The 18726-nt window shown below is 50.3% G+C and overlaps 2 protein-coding genes and 2 long non-coding RNA genes across 5 annotated transcripts in view; 2 read left to right on the top strand and 2 right to left on the bottom strand.

Moving 5' to 3' along the window:
- The window catches only part of LOC107196574, a 57748-nt gene that overhangs the window by 30141 nt on the left and 8881 nt on the right, over nucleotides 1-18726 (bottom strand). The window lies entirely within an intron of this gene.
- On the top strand, nucleotides 1751-5018 carry GJB5 (gap junction protein beta 5). The gene is made up of 2 exons (XM_006924512.3): nucleotides 1751-1885; nucleotides 3884-5018. The coding sequence occupies exon 2, from the start codon at nucleotides 3908-3910 to the stop codon at nucleotides 4703-4705; it is 798 nt and encodes a 265-aa protein (XP_006924574.1). The 5' UTR covers nucleotides 1751-1885; nucleotides 3884-3907; the 3' UTR covers nucleotides 4706-5018.
- On the bottom strand, nucleotides 1785-5902 carry LOC112472923. The gene is made up of 4 exons (XR_003043812.1): nucleotides 5770-5902; nucleotides 3199-3245; nucleotides 2532-2586; nucleotides 1785-1866 (listed from the first exon to the last, which is right to left on the bottom strand). It is a non-coding gene; the product is annotated as an uncharacterized LOC112472923 (long non-coding RNA).
- On the top strand, nucleotides 5856-8855 carry GJB4 (gap junction protein beta 4). Of its 2 annotated transcripts, none has more exons than XM_015598897.2 (2): nucleotides 5856-6314; nucleotides 7485-8855. In XM_015598897.2, the coding sequence occupies exon 2, from the start codon at nucleotides 7794-7796 to the stop codon at nucleotides 8595-8597; it is 804 nt and encodes a 267-aa protein (XP_015454383.1). In that variant the 5' UTR covers nucleotides 5856-6314; nucleotides 7485-7793; the 3' UTR covers nucleotides 8598-8855. The 2 variants fall into 2 exon arrangements, with proteins under 2 accessions (XP_015454383.1, XP_015454384.1); XM_015598898.2 differs by having other exon boundaries at nucleotides 5858-6314; nucleotides 7717-8855.

Here is an 18726-nt window from a genome sequence, read left to right as displayed (position 1 = left end):
GGGAGAAAAAGAACAGAAATAAGGAAAGCGGGGAGGAAGTCGTTTTTTGTGAGTACTAGCCATGTGCCAGGCATGCACAGGCAGTTCACATATGTCAGAGGTAGTCATAGAAAGGGTTTCCTTTGTGCCAGGCACTGTCCTAGCACTGTACCTCTGTCGGCTGGGGTGATCCGCACACCAACCCAACGAGGTAGGTGATGTTACTGGCCCACTGTCCAGATAAGAAATGGAACATTGAAGGTAAGGAAGAGAAAGAGCTGGGATTCAGGCCACACGGCCTGTGCTCAGTCACTGCACTGCATCACACTCTTTGTCTTCACGGGATACCTCACAGGCATGACATGGCTCATTGTACAGCAGAGAATCAGGGAGATTGGCCAGATCTAAAAGTAGCAGAGATGAGATTCAAATCTAGGGTTATGAGACTCCAGATGCAGGGGTATAGAGCTGATGCAGAGTTTTGAGGCCCAAATGCAGAGGTCCCTTGCCTTAAGGCAGTTCTTTGAAATACCTCCCCCATCCAATGCGGGGGCACCTTCTCTGGACAGGACTTGTGCAGTCCAGCCTCTTCCTGCTGGAGATTGCCCCCAAGGACCTTCTTACATCAGTGTGTCTCTGGGCCCCTCATCTGTGTGCCTGCCCCAGGCTGGGAGATGGTGTCCATCTTCTTCTGATCCTCTCTTCTTCTGTGTAGACCAGAATGAAACACAGCACCTGGCACACAGCATTGTCTCAGTGATGATTCTTGAATTTTAAACAAGAGTTAGCGGAAAGGCCAATGTGTATGGTTTTGGAAATAGGGAGCAGCCCCATAGGGTGGAAGGGTGGTGATCCATGCAGAATTTGGGAATGGACTTGTGTATGTTTTGGGACAAGGTGGGGCCGTGTGTGCAGGAGAGAGGATGGCTCTCCATGCAGCCTCTCATGCACTCAGTGTTGGGGTACAAAGACGGAACTAGATTCTGGCAGAACAGGATGGCAGAGAATGGGGAGGCTGTTCCATGATTTCTCTGCCGTCACGAGAGGCTGTGCAAGTACTAGACTTACCAACTGGTAATCAAGGTCAAGCAGGTGAGTTCCTGGGGTCAGGGGCTGGTCCATTTTATGTTTGTTTAACAGAAGAAAGGTCCTCCCTGGAAAAGCTTGATTAAGATCAGCTATTCCAATACAGTCTGATGATGCGGAAGCTCAGAGTCATGGGAGCCCAAAGATGGGGCCTGAGGCCACCTGGAGCAGTGCAGTCAGGGAAGTCTTCTTGGAGGAGTAAGCCGGATGAGGAGAAAGGTGAGAGAAAGGCATCCAAGTGGGGGCAATTGATGGAGCAAAAGCATTTAGGCTGGAGACAGGGTTTGGGAGTCCCGGCATTTCCAGAGGTGACTGAAGCTGTGAAATGGAGGCCACTGAGGAGCAACCAGAGAGGAGAGTCTGGAGAGCAGGGAGCCCCAGAAAGTAGCAGTGGGGAATTTCCAGAATTTGGGAAATTTCCGGGTTCCTTCCACACAAGGCCAGGGACGGGGAGGCAAGCAGAAGGTCAGAATGGACCTGTGGTTCTCTCCTGAGAAGATGCTAGGATTCTGGGCTCAGCACCCTGGGAGGAGTGAACCCCTAAGTTTCTGAGCCATTTGGGGAGGCTGGGCCCAGCCAATGGCCGTGCTCGGTGCAGCTCCTCCTCTTCCTAGGCCAGCGACACACCCAGGCTGCCTGCCGACTTGCAGGCTCTCGTCTGTGACTTGCAGGCTCCCATCTGCGACTTGCAGGCTCCATCCCAGGAACGGGCTTCCCCACACACCCTCTCTGGTTCTGACATGAGTTCCAGCTGCCTGCCGAGTCGACTGCCAGCTGCCAGGAGCCAGTGTCCAGAGAGCCCTGAGGAGTAGCCACTCAGGTAAGGTCATCTGTGTCCAATGTACTGTCCCTCAGCACACATGGCAGAGGGAAACTTCTCCGGTGGAGAGTCAAGGGAGGTGGCCTGGACACATCCGCCACCCTGTGTCCTGATGGTAAAAGAATAAAGGGCTCCTCCCTCCTCCACTCTGCGCTCTTCCCACTCTCCCTACCTGAGCAGAGGTAGAAGCAGGGACAGAGTGGAGACGGGCTCACAGCGGAACTGGAAGTTGTGCAGGCGGAGCAGCTCTGCCCGGGCCTGCACAGCCCCACCCCGCCCCACCCCGCCCCACCCGGAGTGGGCTGGGCAGAGAGCCCCTGGGCACTAAGGGCTGGAGCCTCCCTGGTGGTTTCCTGAGAAGCTGCCAGGAATTCCACCCACCCTAGGCAGGAATGAGCAAAGACAAGCTGATGAGCTGATGGTTCTGAGCAGGGGCCCCACCACATCCAAGTGAGAGGTGGTGTAGACAGAGTCAGGAGCAGAGACACCCCTAGCCTCCCTCAGCTGGGATCTACCTGGAGGAGGCGGGAGTGGGCACGGACCGGACTCAAGACAGCTTCCCGAAACTTAAGGAAAGCAGCCCAGGTCCAGAGTGTGGGCTCTGGAGACAAACTTTCTGAGTTTAAATCCCAGCTCTGCCACTTACTTGCTGTGTAACTGTGAGCAAATTAACTAACTTCTCTGTGCTCCACTTTCCTCATCTGTAAATTGGGAACAAAAAATATACCTTTTCATACAGTTGCTGCATCGATCCATACAAAGTTCCCAGAATAATGCCTGGCACTACAGAAACACCTGACAAATATTAGCTCTTAGTACTTCCCTGCTCAACTGCTGCCAACCCCGCAGGGGCTCAGGACAGCTTGTTGAGCTTCAGTGGGAACCAGTACCCGGAAGGGTATCAGGAAGCCCTTAGAGCAAGAGGCTGTGCAGACAAGCTCCTGAGGTCCAATAGGGTGGGACCACTATGGTGCATGGGTCTCAGGGGACCCTAAAAACCAGCCAGAGCAATTCCAAGAGAGAAAATGGGCACCCCTCACTCTGAACAGCAGTCACATTCCTTAAATGGCGGTAAATCCGATTCCTGTGTGTTTAGCACGCCGAACCCACCAGCAGAAGTGGTAGGAGCAGCATTTCCTATTTTGGTGCCTTGACAAGGCTGTTCCGCAAGGTGACGAGAAAGGGTTCTGCCACCCATGGAGTTGGTCAGTGCTCCATATTCTGTCCCTCTTTTGGAGGTTCACAATGCGAATTTATCAGCATAGTCAAGTAGAAGGGCCTATTTAACTCTGCCAAACAAAATGTTTGCCTACCTTTCTTGGACATGGATTCCTTTCCTCTCGCTACTCCTACGGTCAACCTACGAAACAGAGTTTTATTTCAACTAGATTATCGTTGGCCTTACTTCAAGTGAGTTGTCCCTGAGCAGGACACTGCCTGGATATTTATTTACTGAGTGTTAGACCAGCCGGGAGTTTGGGAACAAGGTTCCAGTCTCCTCTCCAACCCCATCCCCTAAGTCAAGTGAAAGGCAAAGAGCAGGTTCCCCTTGGGAGGGGCTGTCTAGGGTGACAGAGCAGTGAACCGAAAGGAGAGAAGTCTTCCCAAGGCGCAACCCTCCCGAGGAGGAGACTCAGGGTTGGAGCAGAGGGAGAAGGCAGAATGGCCCACTTTCGCCCTGCAAGACTACAAGACCAGAGCCTCAGGCCCTGGGAGGAATGAGAGGCTCCCTGGATCCACCTTCACCCACCTTTATGGGTAAGAGTTGGGTTCTGGACTTAATTACTTATACTCACATCCCTACTCTGCTCCTAATAATTGTATAAACTTGTATAACCCCTCTAAACAAACCTCGATTTCCTCCAGTGTTAAAATAGGGACAATGATAGAATGCAGCTCCTCTGCGACTGTGAAGATTAGGAACAATGACATGTTTCTATAAAGGGCTTAGAGTGACTGTCCTATTAATGTGGGAAATTGTCATTATCACCCCCGCAGGAGCAACCAATATCCAAGTGCACTATGAACTGGAGCATCTTCGAGGGGCTCCTAAGCGGAGTCAACAAGTACTCCACAGCCTTCGGGCGCATCTGGCTGTCACTGGTCTTCATCTTCCGCGTGCTGGTGTACCTGGTGACAGCTGAGCGTGTGTGGAGCGACGACCACAAGGATTTTGACTGTAACACCCGTCAGCCAGGCTGTTCCAACGTCTGCTTCGACGAGTTCTTCCCTGTGTCCCACGTGCGCCTCTGGGCCCTGCAGCTCATCCTGGTCACATGCCCCTCGCTGCTCGTGGTCATGCACGTGGCCTACCGGGAGGCACGGGAGAAGAAGCACCGAGAGGTAGCGGGGGAGGACTGTGGGCGCCTCTACCCGAACACCGGCAAGAAGCGGGGTGGGCTCTGGTGGACATATGTCTGCAGCCTGGTGTTCAAAGCCGGTGTGGACTCCATCTTCCTCTATGTGTTCCATTCACTCTACCCCAGGTACATCCTCCCTAATGTGGTCAAGTGCCACTCAGCTCCATGTCCCAACACAGTGGACTGCTTCATCTCCAAACCCTCGGAGAAGAATATCTTCACTCTCTTCATGGTCATCACGGCTGCCGTTTGCATCCTGCTCAACCTTGTGGAGCTGGCTTACCTGGTGAGCAAGAGGTGTCGCGAGTGCCTAGCAGCAAGGAAAGCCTGGGCCACCAATGCCTCTTCCTACAAACAAGATGACCTCCTCTCAGGCGACCTTATCTTTCTGGGCTCAGACACTCCTCCTCCTCTCTTACCAGACGGCCCATCAGACCACATGAAGAAAACCTTCCTGTGAGGGCTGCCTGCATTGGGCTGACAGGGCAGGCCTGGTTTGGAAAAGCTCGGCATCTCTTGTGTGTGCAGTCTTAGGGGTGACAAGCTGAAGGTCAGACAGCCCAGGAACAAATCTCTATTCCACTGCTCCTGCCACCTGCCCCAGCTGTGTGGCCTTGGGCACCTCAGTTTCCTTTTATGTAAAATGAAGATGATGAGGCCTACCTCATAGGGTTGTTGCTGGGAGGAGGAGTTTAATTAGAGAACGATGTGCAAGCACCTTCAATGTGTGGGGCCCATGGCCAGGGCTTAATAAAAGTCAACTCCTCCACTGATTTAAGGTGCCCTTTGATCCTTCAGTCTTTGTGATCTTTATCAGATCATTGGGTCAACCTCTCTACCCCCTGCAGATGGTTGCTCTTGGTCCAGCCAGGTGAGGGACCATCCTCTCACCTAGAAAGAGTCCCCAGCACTCCTGGGGGTTATGCTGCCTGCTCATGCTCAAGTCTAGCCTTTATCTTCAGTCGCAATTTTAGGTCTATGGGTTGTCTACAAAGAGAATGGAGCTTAGTATGTGAGAACTACCTGCGGAAGTGGAAAGTTCATGGACTTTACTTGCACTTGAACCCAAATTTCAATGAAACTCACTTTCAAAGTGACGTCAGCTCCTCCCAAAATAGGTTAATAATACTGAGCCTGTGGGATTGTTGAGAGGGCTGGATGAGCTCATGGCTGTAGATGGGGTTAGCCAGCTGTAAAAGGCCACATAAATGTTAACCATTGGTATTAGGAAGTGCTTGATAAATGCTTATGGGAAATGAGGCAGAGGAGCCCCTCCCTAGCTGCACATTAACCTTCTCTGTCCCAAGGCCCCTCTGCAGCACCTACTGGGTCACACTCAACTTCCCTGGAGGCTTGCCCCGGAGACCCAGGCCCATAGAGGGCAGACCGCGAGGTGGTGCCTGACCCCGTGCTAACTGGGCCACTGCATGCTGCCAACCTGCATTCCTTGTCTCCACCAGGGCAGTGGGGTACCCTTGTCCAGAGGAACCATAGTCAGCCCCTCCCATCCCATACACAGCTCACCGGCAGCCTAAGCTCTAGTTCCCAGCAATGTCCCCACCAGAGTGAAATGTGATCCGGGGCTGAATCAAGGTTGCCCTTTTCCACAGATGTCAGCTGCTGAGGACATCAGAACCAGGCTTCCAGAGAAAAGGGCAGGAGAAAGGCCTGGGGACAGGGGGACAGAAGGCAATAAGGCAACAGGAAGGGGACAGGGGAAATGCCATTGTTGCTGACCTGGGCCCAGGGAATGAGGATACCCGGCCCCTGCTGCCCCCCTCACTGCAGTCTCACCCACATACCTGCCAACCCAGGGAGCCAGACCCAGCCATGCCTGGCCAGACTGGAGAGAAGGCGTGGGCCAGGCGAGAAGAGCCGCGGGTGTTTGCTCTGAATATGTGCCCAGGGAAGTCCGCCTGCCCGCCTGCCCACCTGCTCACTCTTGCTTGGCTCATTGGCTCAGAAAGCCCCACCCAGCAAGGGAGTAAGAAACAAAAGCTACCTTTGGGAGGCCCTCAGGCAGATGGACAAGCTTAGGGACCGGAGAGCAGCTGCTGGACTCAAGAAAGGTGAGGACCAAATTGGGCATGAAGCTGGGCTGTGAGGCAGGGACGAGAAGGTCTAAGGATTCCCCAGGGGACCTCAGGTTGTGGACCGGGCTTCAGGGAGAAGCAGAGGGAACTGAGGATCCCTGGAGAAACCCCAGGGAAGCCCCAAGGAAGGGAAGGAATGTCCTGCCAGACCAAAGGAAGGACAGAGGACCAGGGAAGACATGGGAAGAGGAGGGATCAGGAAGAAGTAGAGTTTCGATTCGGTTTAGCAAACATCTATTGTGAATTCACTGGGCCAGGCCTGATGCTGAGTCCTGGGGGAACAGACAATAAGACATAGAGGCTGCCCTCCAGGAGCTGGCAGTCCCACCTAGAAGACAGGTACACAGGCCATTCGAGTATCAGCGATGCATGAAAGAAGTAGGAGGGTACTCAGAAAATGTTCCAGGGTCATAACGTTTGAAGACGCTGAGATCTGAGTCAGGAACAGAGGAGGGGCCAGGTCAGAGATGGAACATGATGGCACTCAGGATGAGGGATTGTAGAGGATGGAGCACCCAGGACAAGGGCCTGAATGGAAATAATGGGAGATTTGGCTAGCAAAAAACTGCTGAACAGTCACTGAAACAAACAGACAAAAAGGAAATGGTGGGGGGAGGGCTGTGCCGGAATTCCACCTCCATGCCTTCCCCAGTCCCTCCCTAAAGCCGGAATGGTTGGAATTCCAGAGAAATCCACTGTGGTCAGGACAGTCAGCCCCCAGGGCCCAGCACCCATGGGGGTGCTGGAGGGTGGTGGGATGATACCAAGCCAACATGGTTCCAAAGAGCCTGTTTAGTTTAGGAGGGAAAGTCAGGGTGGGGATGTCCTGGGGCCAGAGAGGAAGAAGGAGGATGGATATCACCATGGCAGCCAGAAAGGCTGATATGAACACACCCAGCTCAGGGCCTGGCTCATGTTGGTGCTCAGTAAAGGCTGGAGGAAACTGAAAGATAAAGATACACATCCCTCCCCTCCTACCCTGGTCCAGACCTGGCAGCTGATGAGAGAGCGGATCATCCAGTCCCCACCTTCGTACTATCTCTTTAGAAGTTGGGTGACCCACAGGGCTGAAACTCAGGGTCAAAGAAGTTGGCGGGCACATCCCTGCAGGACCATTATCCTTCACATCTATCTATTACTTTATAGAACAAAATATTCCCTGATTTTGCAACTGAAAGACGGAAGTTCAAGATCAGCTCTGCCACTTCCATCTGTGGAGCCTTGGGCAGGTGTCTCTGTAGGCCTTAGCTTACTCCCCTGTGAAATGGAGATAAAGGTGATCTACCCCACCAAGGCATTTTGAGTGAGGACATGATGACACAGTGGTTGTGAAACGACTTTGCCAATCACACCTTTAACAAAGGACACCCATTTCCAGGTTCTCCCAGGCCTCGTAGTCCCGAGGCCTGCGTGGGTGCACACGGCTGCAGGCCACTCACATAAGGAACCATCAGCATGAACTGGGCATCTCTGCAGGGCCTCCTCAGCGGCGTGAACAAGTACTCCACGGCACTGGGCCGCATCTGGCTGTCCATAGTGTTCATCTTCCGGGTGCTAGTGTACGTGGTGGCAGCTGAGGAGGTGTGGGACGATGAACAGAAGGATTTCGACTGCAACACCCGCCAGCCGGGCTGCTCCAATGTCTGCTATGATGAGTTTTTCCCCGTGTCCCATGTGCGCCTCTGGGCCCTGCAGCTCATCCTGGTCACGTGCCCCTCGCTGCTTGTGGTCATGCATGTGGCCTACCGGGAGGAGCGGGAGCGGAAGCACCGCCTGAAACATGGGCCCAACGCCCCATCCCTGTACGACAACCCAAGCAAGAAGCGGGGAGGGCTCTGGTGGACATACTTGCTGAGTCTCATCTTCAAGGCCGCCGTGGACTCTGGCTTCCTCTACGTCTTCCACCGCCTCTACCAGGGCCATTACGACATGCCCCGTGTGGTGGCCTGCTCTGAGCTGCCCTGCCCCAACACCGTGGACTGCTACATCTCTCGACCCACGGAGAAGAAGGTTTTCACCTACTTCATGGTGGTCACAGCTGTGATCTGCATCCTGCTCAACCTCTGTGAGGTCGTCTACCTGGTGAGCAAGAGGTGCCTGGAGATCCTCGGCCCCAGGCGCCAGCGGTCTCGGCACCGGAGTCGCCTTCCTGATTCGTGCCCACCATATGCCCTCTCCCACGGAGACCACCCCCAAAATGAGGACTCTGTCCTTACAAAGGTGGGCTCAGCCGTGATGGATGCAGGCGGGTATCCATAAGCTGTGAGGCTAGCAGCTGGGACCGCCTGCTCCTTAAGGCCACAGCAGGGCAGTGGCGTCTTTTCTGTAGCAAGGCATGTGAAGAAGATGGTCGTGGGGCTCAAGAAGCCCATCTAGGGGCCAGTACTGTGGGGAAGTTGTATCGTTGGGTCTTGAGCCCCAGGAGAGGGAGGTTAATGGATGGTGGGGATTTTATATATGGTAATATATTTTATAATATTAAAGTCAAAACACTTAATAAATATGATTTTCTCAGTACCGTGCAGACCAGGTAGAGAGTGACTGGCAGGAAAGCAGAGAGGTTCATGATGAATCTCAGAGAGGAGGCCAAGGCCACTCAGTGGGCACCTGAACCCCTGAGCCCCAGAACCTCAGATCCAGGTTCACCCATTGCACACCACATACACACCACATCCCAGAGTGTGCCCCCCAGGACATAGCAGTGAATACCCAAAGGCAGAGGCTGCTCCAGGGGTCTCTGGACTCTGCAACCAGCCAGTCAAGGCAGGAGAGGGACCCCAGGAAACACTGTGCTCAGCATAAGTTGGTTCTCAGCAAGTGTCCTTTAGACGAATATAAGTGGCTCAGGAAGTCTCTGCCTTCCCCATTTAGGCATCTCTAACCCTGCCCAGCATAGGTCCCAGGGGAGTGGGACCCTCTGAGGGTAGAAAGGGAAGGTCAAATGGGAGAGAGTTGGTGCCGAGAGCTATTCCAGGATGAAAGTTTGCCAGGGTGTCTAGGAGGCATATTCCCATAGGCCAGGGACCATTGAGAGCATCCAAGCCAAAGGTTCCCTCGTGGATCCTCAAGTCTGAGGAATTTCCCTTATCTTTCCTGGACACACATTCCTTCATTCTCCTCACCCCCATCCAAGCACTCAGACATTGGCAACTCCCAAAACCCCGACTCCAGCCTGGACCTGCTTGAGTCCCAGGGCCTCCACCAACTGCCCACAGGAGAACCCTCCAGGAGGCACCCAGGCATCTCCCATTCGGCAACTTCCAAACCTGCCCCCCTCACAGATCACTACCCACCCCATGAACAGCACTGCTATCCACCTAGTTGTCCAAGCTGGAAGGTGGTCTGACATCCTCATCCCGTCCCCTTCTTCCAGCCCCTCGTGCCCCCCATCCCAATGCAACATCGAATCCCACTAATTCCAGCCACTTAAATGCCTCCTGAGTCTGTGCCTCCTCTCCCACCCCACAGTCTTAACCTCTCACTGGGCCCCTCCCATCTGCCTCCTACTACAGAGACAGAGCAGTTTTTATACCTATGAATCTGATCATGTTGTTCTTTCTGCATTAAAAATCCTTCCACCACCACCACCACCATTGCCCTACACTTGGTCCCCACTGACCTCCCTGACCTCACCTCCTGCTTCCTCCTTCATTGTACCCACCAATTATACCAAGCGCTCAGCCAGATACCCCATGCTGTATTGTGCCCTGTGCCTTCAGACATGCTGTTCCCTCTACCTGGAATGCCCTTCCTCCCTCCTCTGGGACCCTTTCTGAAAACCCAGGGACAGCCTTAACCACCTTCTCCATGAGTCAGCCGAGCGCATGCCTCTGTTATTCTCCCTGAATTGGAGTGGTCGGTTCTCCCCATCAGTCTGTGAGCCCTGTATGGGCAGGGCAGGGTTAGACGCTGAGTCATCCAGGCCTGGCTGCTTCAATAAATGTTTGTTAGCTGAGTAAATGGGCTGTGAGCTGTTTGGCAGAAGGGACTGTGTCTTGTTGACCTGAATCCTCCACCACACCTAGCCCGGGGAGTTCAGCAAAGTGTTTTCTTTTATTTGTTTGTTTATTTGCTTTGTTGTTGTCCTTTTAACTAAGTTCAGCGTAAAGGTCTCATTTATATGTGAGGAAACTTTGGCCTAGGGAGGGGAGAGGCCCCTCCAAGCCCACACAGATGGGATGAGTCTGTGGGGGCTGTGGCCCCTGTGGTCCCTGGAGAGACTCTATGTCCACTCCTGATTATGGGACATGATCGGAAAGTCACTCCGTCCTGGGTCAAGGTCCCTAGAAACAGAGCCAGCATCAGGAATTTATGTGCATGTGAAGAAAGGAACATGGAAACAGGATAAGGAAGGGGCAGAGTTGGAGAGACTCTATGTCCACTCCTGATTATGGGACAAGATCGGAAAGTCACTCTGTCCTGGGTCAAGGTCCCTAGAAACAGCCAACATCAGGAATTTATGTGCATGTGAAGAAAGGAACAAGGAAACAGGATAAGGAAGGGGCAGAGCTGAGCAAGGTATAGACTCAGAAATCTAGCCTTGGCCTGAGCCCTTACAGAGTGAGGGGACCTTGGATCATAAACCCCACCATAGAGCTGTCCCTGCTGGAGGCAAGGGCATCAGGCTTTGGAACTCCCGTATCACCCAGTCTTTGGCTTCAGGCCACCTCGAGGACAAGAGGGCTGGCAAGGAGGGTCAGTGGCTCCCACGCAACCAAGATCAGTTCTCTAGGGACAGCTATAAGCCATGAGTGGCCAATATTCACAGCAGCTGGGGAACAAGTGTCCCCCAGCATGGGGGAACAATGGGGCAACAATACCATCTGCTGAACTCCAGGAATCAAGGGCAACTCTACTTCCGCTCCAGATCAGAGCTGCAACTACTCAAACCCAGAGAACAGGGTGGTACCGTCAGCTAGTTCCAAATCAGACGGCCCTACACTGCTCAGACCAATGTGGCTCCCACATGCAGGCCAGTGGACCAGCCATAGTCAACTCCCTCTGAGATTCTAGATTCCCCATTCCAGGGGCTGGTGCTGTGAGAGCATCCTGGGACCTGACTACTCCTGTGGCAGTCCTCTTCACGGGCTCTATTCCCAGAGGTCTCAAGTCCTGAGCCATTGAGTCAGATGAAGACCGAACGCCATCTGACCAGCCTGAGGGCCCCAGAGGGGGCAGGATAACCCTCTAGGAAACACTCAAGCTTCTCATTCTTATTCTCAGTCCTGCCCACACTCTCAACACCCGCACACTGCCTCCCTACCGCTCTTAGACCTTTCCGCCTTTGCCCTCTTAAAAACTCTTTGCTTAGCGTAGGCCCCTGCCATCTTTCTCTTCCACTCTCTGCCCGGCCTGCATTGCTGCCACCTGCTTCTCCTCATTCATTAAAGACTTGAGCACATGACTCAGGGCCTTCTGGTATTCTCTCACAGCCCAGGGCCACGGAGACTACCTGTGTATCACTCTATCCTTTTCATTCCATGCCCTCCTCATCTCTCATGACCTCTTCGTCCACTGCATTTAGTTACCCACTCACAAGACCACACCCTGGACTTTGTCTTCCCCCAGAAATGCTCCACCTCTAGAATCTTCCATTTGACTCAAGCCGACAAAATTTATTGTTCGCTTTATGTGATAAGCCCCCATGCTAGGTGCTGAGCATCCGTCTGGTTAAGTTCCTGACCTCATGGAGCTTATGCTCTATGAAAAGGAAAGCTGCCAACCCGTGGGCCTCTGGGGAGGCACGTGGTGCTGGGGGAGGGAGGAAGGTAGACCCAGCATCCAGGCACCCAGGGAAAGGGTCCTTGAGACTTCTTAAGCTGACACCTAGAGGAAGAAGAGGATTTTGCCAAGCAAATGGGGAGGGGACTCTGAACAGAGAGATGATGGCATATGAAAGGCCTAGAAAGGGAAAAGAAACCAGGTGAGGGGTCAGGCTGAAGTAGATGGGAGCGGGGGTGCAGTCATGCAGAGCTTCCTTTGTAAAGCCCTGTTCGTGATTTTGGACTTTATCCTACGGACAGTGAAAAGTCACTGGAGAGACTTAGCACAGAAGTGACATGATAGAATTTTCAATGTCTCTGGTTATAGCGCCAAGGCACCAGAGCAGGGCTCCCTATTTGGAATCTGACACTAATAGTCCAAGAGAGAAACAGCAATGGCCTCAACAAGGGTGTGTGCAGTCGGGGTGGAAAGAACTAGCTGGATTTAAGAAATATTTACCAGATAGAATCGAAAAGATTTGGTGATTTGATTGGGTGTGGAAATCAGTTAGAAAGAGGAATCGAAGTGACACCCAAGTTTCTGGCTCTGGGTGGTGGCGCATTTACCCGAGGGAGGAGCAGGTTTGAGGGAGATACTGGTAGCTTCAGTTTCAGACAGGGTTGAGTCTGAGATACAAATAAGATATCCTGGTTATCCCCTCACATTCAAGACCATCTCAGCCCTTGGCTCACTTGTCTTTCTATTTTATGCTTATTGTTCTTGGTGACTTCACATCCAACACCTTGACCTCTCAGTTCCTTGACTTCCTGGCTTGTAACAGTCGATCGAAGCCCCCACATGAGTGCTTGCACCGTAGATCTTCTCTGTCCTGAGAGCTGCATCGTCTCCTATTTATTCAGCTTACTCATTCTAGTTCCCAATCCAGCAATCTTGCCCCAATTATTGACCTGCCACTATTTCACCATCCATCACCCCCCTTTACACCCTCCCCTCCTTTCCCAGCTTGGACTCCATGGGCCCCCACACAATTTTTGATATCCTCCACTCCCTTGCCTTTCAGGGCTCTTATAGTTACTCAGCAGGCAAGACTCTAACTCCAGTTAAGCCCGACTCTCCATGTAGCACCTGTTCAGAGCATAATACAACTGGATTGACTGGTTTCAATGGAAACTTCTGACCACAAAGCTCAAGTGGGCACTCAGCACCTCAACGAAATTCTACATTTTCCTAACACTTTAACCCTTGTCAATGTAAGAAACATCCAAACCTATAGAGCAGCGGTCTTTAACCTTTTTGGCATGAGGGACTGATGCTCCTATGAGAATCTAATGCCTGATGATCTGAGGCGGAGCTGAGGCGGTGATGCTAGTGCTGGGGAGCGGCTGCAAATACAGATGAAAATACAGATGAAGTTTTGCTTGCTAGCCCACCACTTGCCTCTTGTTGTGCAGCCCGGTTCCTTACAGGCCACTGACTGGTACCAGTCCATGGCCTGGGAGTGAGTCAAGGACTCTTGCTATAGAGAATTTTAATGAGTTTATTTGAGCCAAACTGATGACAATTGCCAGGAAGCAAAATCTCAACAGATTAAGAAAATGCTCAGGGAACAGCAGTTTTGCAGCTTATTTTATACATTAGAATCAAAAGAGGAGTCGTAAAGGGGATTACATGAAATCCATTGGTAGTAGATTGGGGGGCAGGAGAAAGCAAGTGGGGAAATCTCTGGGATTGATAAAAAGTAAAACAAAGAAACACGTACTTATTTTACATTGGTGGGTACAGGAGAGTTAGTAATTAACATTTACAGCCCATAGAGATGGTGTTCAGGGATCAGGAGGACAATGAGGGGCTCTGTGTTCTTGCGCTCTGGTCTAAGGGGTCCGGAAAAGGAGATTACTCTGAGATTTCAAAGGTACGTTATCTTAGATGCAAAAAGACAATAGATAGGCTCACTTACAGTAAAGATTGTCAAGGAAGCTACCTGCCTAGGGTGTGACTATCTGCCATGACCTGCTGTTAGTTAGGAATTGTTATATTCAGACCATCTTATGTGTTTAATTTCGGTCACCGAGTTTGTACAGCCTGCTGTGCTGGCCTCCCTTAAACTTGTCAGGTTTAGTAGGTAGCCCTTTTTTCCGTCCACACCCTATTATCCAAGATGACTATATCATGCCTTCTCATCTTTTCCCAGACCTCCAGCTCCCATTCCCCTAATCTCCCATTTCAGCGGATAGCCATGCATTACATGCCTCTGGGAAACAGAAGCAAAGGCAAGCACTAACTTATCTGCCCCACCCCCGCCAAGTCTGCCAACCTCCTGGCATGAGTGCCCGTTCCCTCTACCTCCTCCCCTGTACCATAGACGAAGTGTCCCTACTCTGGGTACACCCACCCTCCGCTTGGACCCTGGACCCCATCACCTCTTACCTACTCTGGACTGTGTTCCACAGTTGTGGCCTCACGATCCCCTTTCTCTAAATATGCTATAAGGTTTTCCTCTCTCTCCTAAAAAAAAAAAAAAAAATCCCCTAAAAGTTGTCTATAATTGCTATCTCCACTTCCTCATCACATTAACCTATGTGAGTCAAGGTCACCAACAGCCAAAAAGTTGCCAAATCAAAATGGTCACTTCATCAACCTCATCTCACTCCCTTAGCAACATTTGTCCATCGAGAACTCCTTCCTTAAACACCATCTTCCCTTGGCTCCCAGGCAGCACCCTCTCCCGGCTTTCCTCCCACCGCACTGATGGGTCTTCTTTTCTCTCCATCAGTGCCTTTTCTTCCTCTTGCTGATCTCTAAATACAAGATTCCTCAGTTCTCTATCCTTTTTTCTCCTCTATATACATTCCTTCCTCTATAATCTTGTCCAGTACCATCTATAAAACCACCTATAAACCAATGACTCTCACATTTATATGTTCAGACCCAACCATTCGCATGTGTTACACTCATGTATCCAAATTCCTATAGGTCATCCAGAACAAACTCCTAATCCCCCTAACAGAGAACAGATTTATGTTCTCTCCCAGTCTTCCCGCCTTGGAAGATGACATCCCTATCCACCCAGCTGCTCAGTTCAAAAACCAAGTCATCTCTTTCCTCAGAACCACATCCGCCATTAACAGATCATGTTGGATATAATTCCAAAATATGATCCAAATCCATTCTCTTACTACCATCTCCAAGTGCTGCCATCCCAAGCCAAGCCACCTCGTTGAACACCTAGATATCTGCAACAGTTGGCTCCCTTCCTCCATTCTTGCTCCTCTGCAATTCTTCCTTCATATGGCAGCCTGAAAGATCTTTCCATCATGTAAAGTAGATCAGTCAAGTCACTTCCTTGCTTGAAATCCTCCAACTGGCTTTCCCATCATGGCTATAAAAATGAAAATAAATCAAACTCTTCCATGGCCTGTAAGGCCCTACATGATTAGACCTTGCCTAGCTGTCTCAGCTCATCTCACCGGACATTCCTCTTCCTGTGTGCCCCACCCACATTGGCTTTATCCCATCTCCAGGGTCTTCGCACTGGCTTCTGCTGGCAACGCTCTTGCCCCAGAACTTCATGTGACTGTCTCCTTGGTATTCACATCCCAACTCAAACATTCTCTCCTCCAAGAGGTCATTTCTGACCTGCCCTCCCCAGATGAAGCACACACCCCACACACAGTCATTCTCTACCACATGACCCCATTTGATCTTCTTCATAGCATTTACTAGTATACATAATATTCTTATTTATGTACAGGTTTATTCTCTGTTTCATCCCACTAGGATGAGCTTCTTGAGAACATAGACTCTGTTATTTCCCCCTCTTTATCCACCAGCACCTAGAACAATGCTCGACTCAATGAAAATGCACCAACTGAGTGGTTGACACCCAAGGGGAGCGGTCTAGTAGGCTGTCGTTTAGAAGTGGATAAAGGACTGGTCAGGAGATACGGAGTTGGGAGTTGTCAGCAAAATACCTGAATATAATATAATATTTTGCTCCAAAATTACCCCTCAGGTAGGAAGGATTTGTCATATATTCAAGTTCTTACAAAGTCTCCTGCAGTATGCGGCATGTTCTCAATTACTGCCTTTTGAACAACAAAACATTCTTTGGGGAAAAATCATTAGCCTGAAATAACCTCAGTCAATGAAGTTTTGGATATTCATGGAGGTCTCTTGGCAGAATCAGAAAAAAAGTAGAAGCAAAGACATTACAAACAGATGATTATTCCTGGGGCGTGTGGATCTTACAATTGCAAGCATTGTCTTTTTAAACAATCCCTTTTAAAAAAATCACTTGAAGAACAATAAAAGAAATAGTTATGTTGTGAAGATAACAAATACACACCTACTAGATGATTGTTTTTAATTCATGTAACCTAATATTATGCAACCAGACTTTTGTGACAAAGAATAAAGTTACCGGCATCATACACAGATTGAAAAAGTGCTGTCACCAATAACTTGGGCAAAAATAAAGTCTGTGTGTTCTGTAAAAGTTAATGATAACAAACAAAATTCTAATGATATTGATGCAGATGTTAAAAAAATGTTAAAAGCTTAAATAAAATTGCTTCATAAAATATAAAGAGAGAAAAAATAATCCATCCACTACACCATTATATGATATGTGATGTTTAAAATGTATAGCAAACTAAGTTAGCAAATTATTATTTCAACCATGCTAAAAATGTATGTATTCAAATTAGCCTCCAAATTAATTTTGGAGGGTTTCCTCATGGGAAATATAGGGGGTTGCTTTTTATTTGGAGTCATCTTATACCTGGGCCTCTATGGTAGGTGGTGACTTAAGCCTTGAGAGTGGCTGATACTGTACAGAAACTGTGAGATGAGAAGATGCCCTAGGATGAAGGCTTAAAGGCCAATTAGAGTGGGGGAAAGCTAGCAAAGGGGACTTTTGGGTAAACCGATATCATAGAAGCCAAGGGAACATGATATCACAGAGGAGGAAGATAAGAGATAAGTGTTCTAGAGAAGTTCTAGAACTTCTAGAAGTTTCTAGAAGAGTGTCTAAAGAAGAAGAAAGTTATCATCAGAGCCAAACATTATCATGGGTCATTAGATTAACAAAGATGGTCATTGGTACCCATGGCAGGAGTTTCATTGTAGAGAATCAGGTTCCGGTGAAATGAGGAGACAGAGAGATAGCAAGTGTGGACAACTGATTGGAAAATGGTGGCTGCAAGAAGAATAGAAAATGAAAGGTGGTTATTTGCAAGGGAATGGAGGTAGTCAAGAAATATTTTTTGACAATGAAAGAGAATTGGGAATATTTAAAAAGTGGTAAATCCAATGGTAGGGAATTCAAGGTCCCCAAGAAAGCCAGAGGGAATAGGATGCAAAATCCAAATAGAGCCTCAGGCTTCAACAGGAAAAGGACCGGTATTATAACCAGAGGGAAGAAGGAAATGGTTGAGACAGGTGCGGATCACTTCGCTCTCTAACAATAGCTTCCTCCACCCCCGCCACCCTCTCTCTTAGCTCCTCCTTCAATATCTGTTCATGTTCATTTAACAGATCGATAGGTGACCTCCTATATAGGCACCTCCAGACCTGACCTGTGACCTTCCCCCAATCTGCCAGCCTCCCTCCATTCGCTTCCTTCTATACCCAGCCTGAACTTGGGCTCCACAGAGTCTCTCTATCACCCCCATCTCACATGGGAGCTTCTAAATTGATGTCTGCCCTGCCTGCTAGACTGCTAGCTCTACGAGGGTAGGAACAGTCTCTGTCATGTTTGCCCATGTATCTTCAGGTCCTGCACCATGCCTGGTATGCAGGAAAAGCATAATAAAAATTTGCTGAGGTAATGACAGGAATGACTCTTGGTCCTACCAATATCCCCATTGTCCCTCTGCGCCTCTGCTTAGTGAACATCTGGGCCCAGATCAATCCAACCACGCTTTCCCACCTCTACACCCTATGCTGGGGTGAAGCAAACCATCAGAGCGAGATTGCTGCAGATTCGTGTTCTCCAGCACAATTGGACAACTCTCATTCTTCCCTACTTTGCAACCTCTGCTGTTTTTCATGGTGGTAGCCTTCTCAACCTTCTCCAATCTCCTAAAACTTCTAGCCACTTCCATCTTGTTTTCATCCCACTTCTCAGAGAAAGTAGCAGCTGTCTGAGAAGAACGCTCTCCCGTCGAATGCCACCAGTCCTACAGACCAACCAGTGTCCACACCGGTCCTCCCTCCTTTCTCCCACACAGTAAAAGGGGTGAGCCTACTCGGATTAATGCTCTCCCTGCCTGTTCTCATGGTCCCCTCTCTCCCCACCCCTTACTCTCTCCTGTCTTTTCAACCTCAACTCTCTCCCTGGCTCTCTCAGCATATAAGCATGCTAACATCTCTCCCATCCAAAAAGCACAGACAAAACCCTTCCTTGACCCCATGTATCCCATGACTCCCTCCTTACATCTCTCTTGGCTTTCACAACTGCACCTCCTGAAACAGAGGGCTGCACTTACTATCTTGACTTCCTCAACTCCCACTCACCCCACCAGCTATGATCCAGCCTCTGCCCCACCGCTCCACTCAAACTGCCCTGCCCTTGCCAAGCGCACCTACGATTCCTTTGTCACTAAAGCCCAGTGGGTGCTTCTAGTCCTTGTGCAATGAGCCATTGAACAGAGTAGGCAGCCTT

Source organism: Pteropus alecto, unplaced genomic scaffold (assembly GCF_000325575.1).
Source record: "Pteropus alecto unplaced genomic scaffold, ASM32557v1 scaffold39, whole genome shotgun sequence".
In the NCBI taxonomy this organism is placed as follows: domain Eukaryota; kingdom Metazoa; phylum Chordata; class Mammalia; order Chiroptera; family Pteropodidae; genus Pteropus; species Pteropus alecto.
Note: the sequence above shows the minus strand (reverse complement) of the source record. Positions and strands in the feature narration are given on the sequence as shown.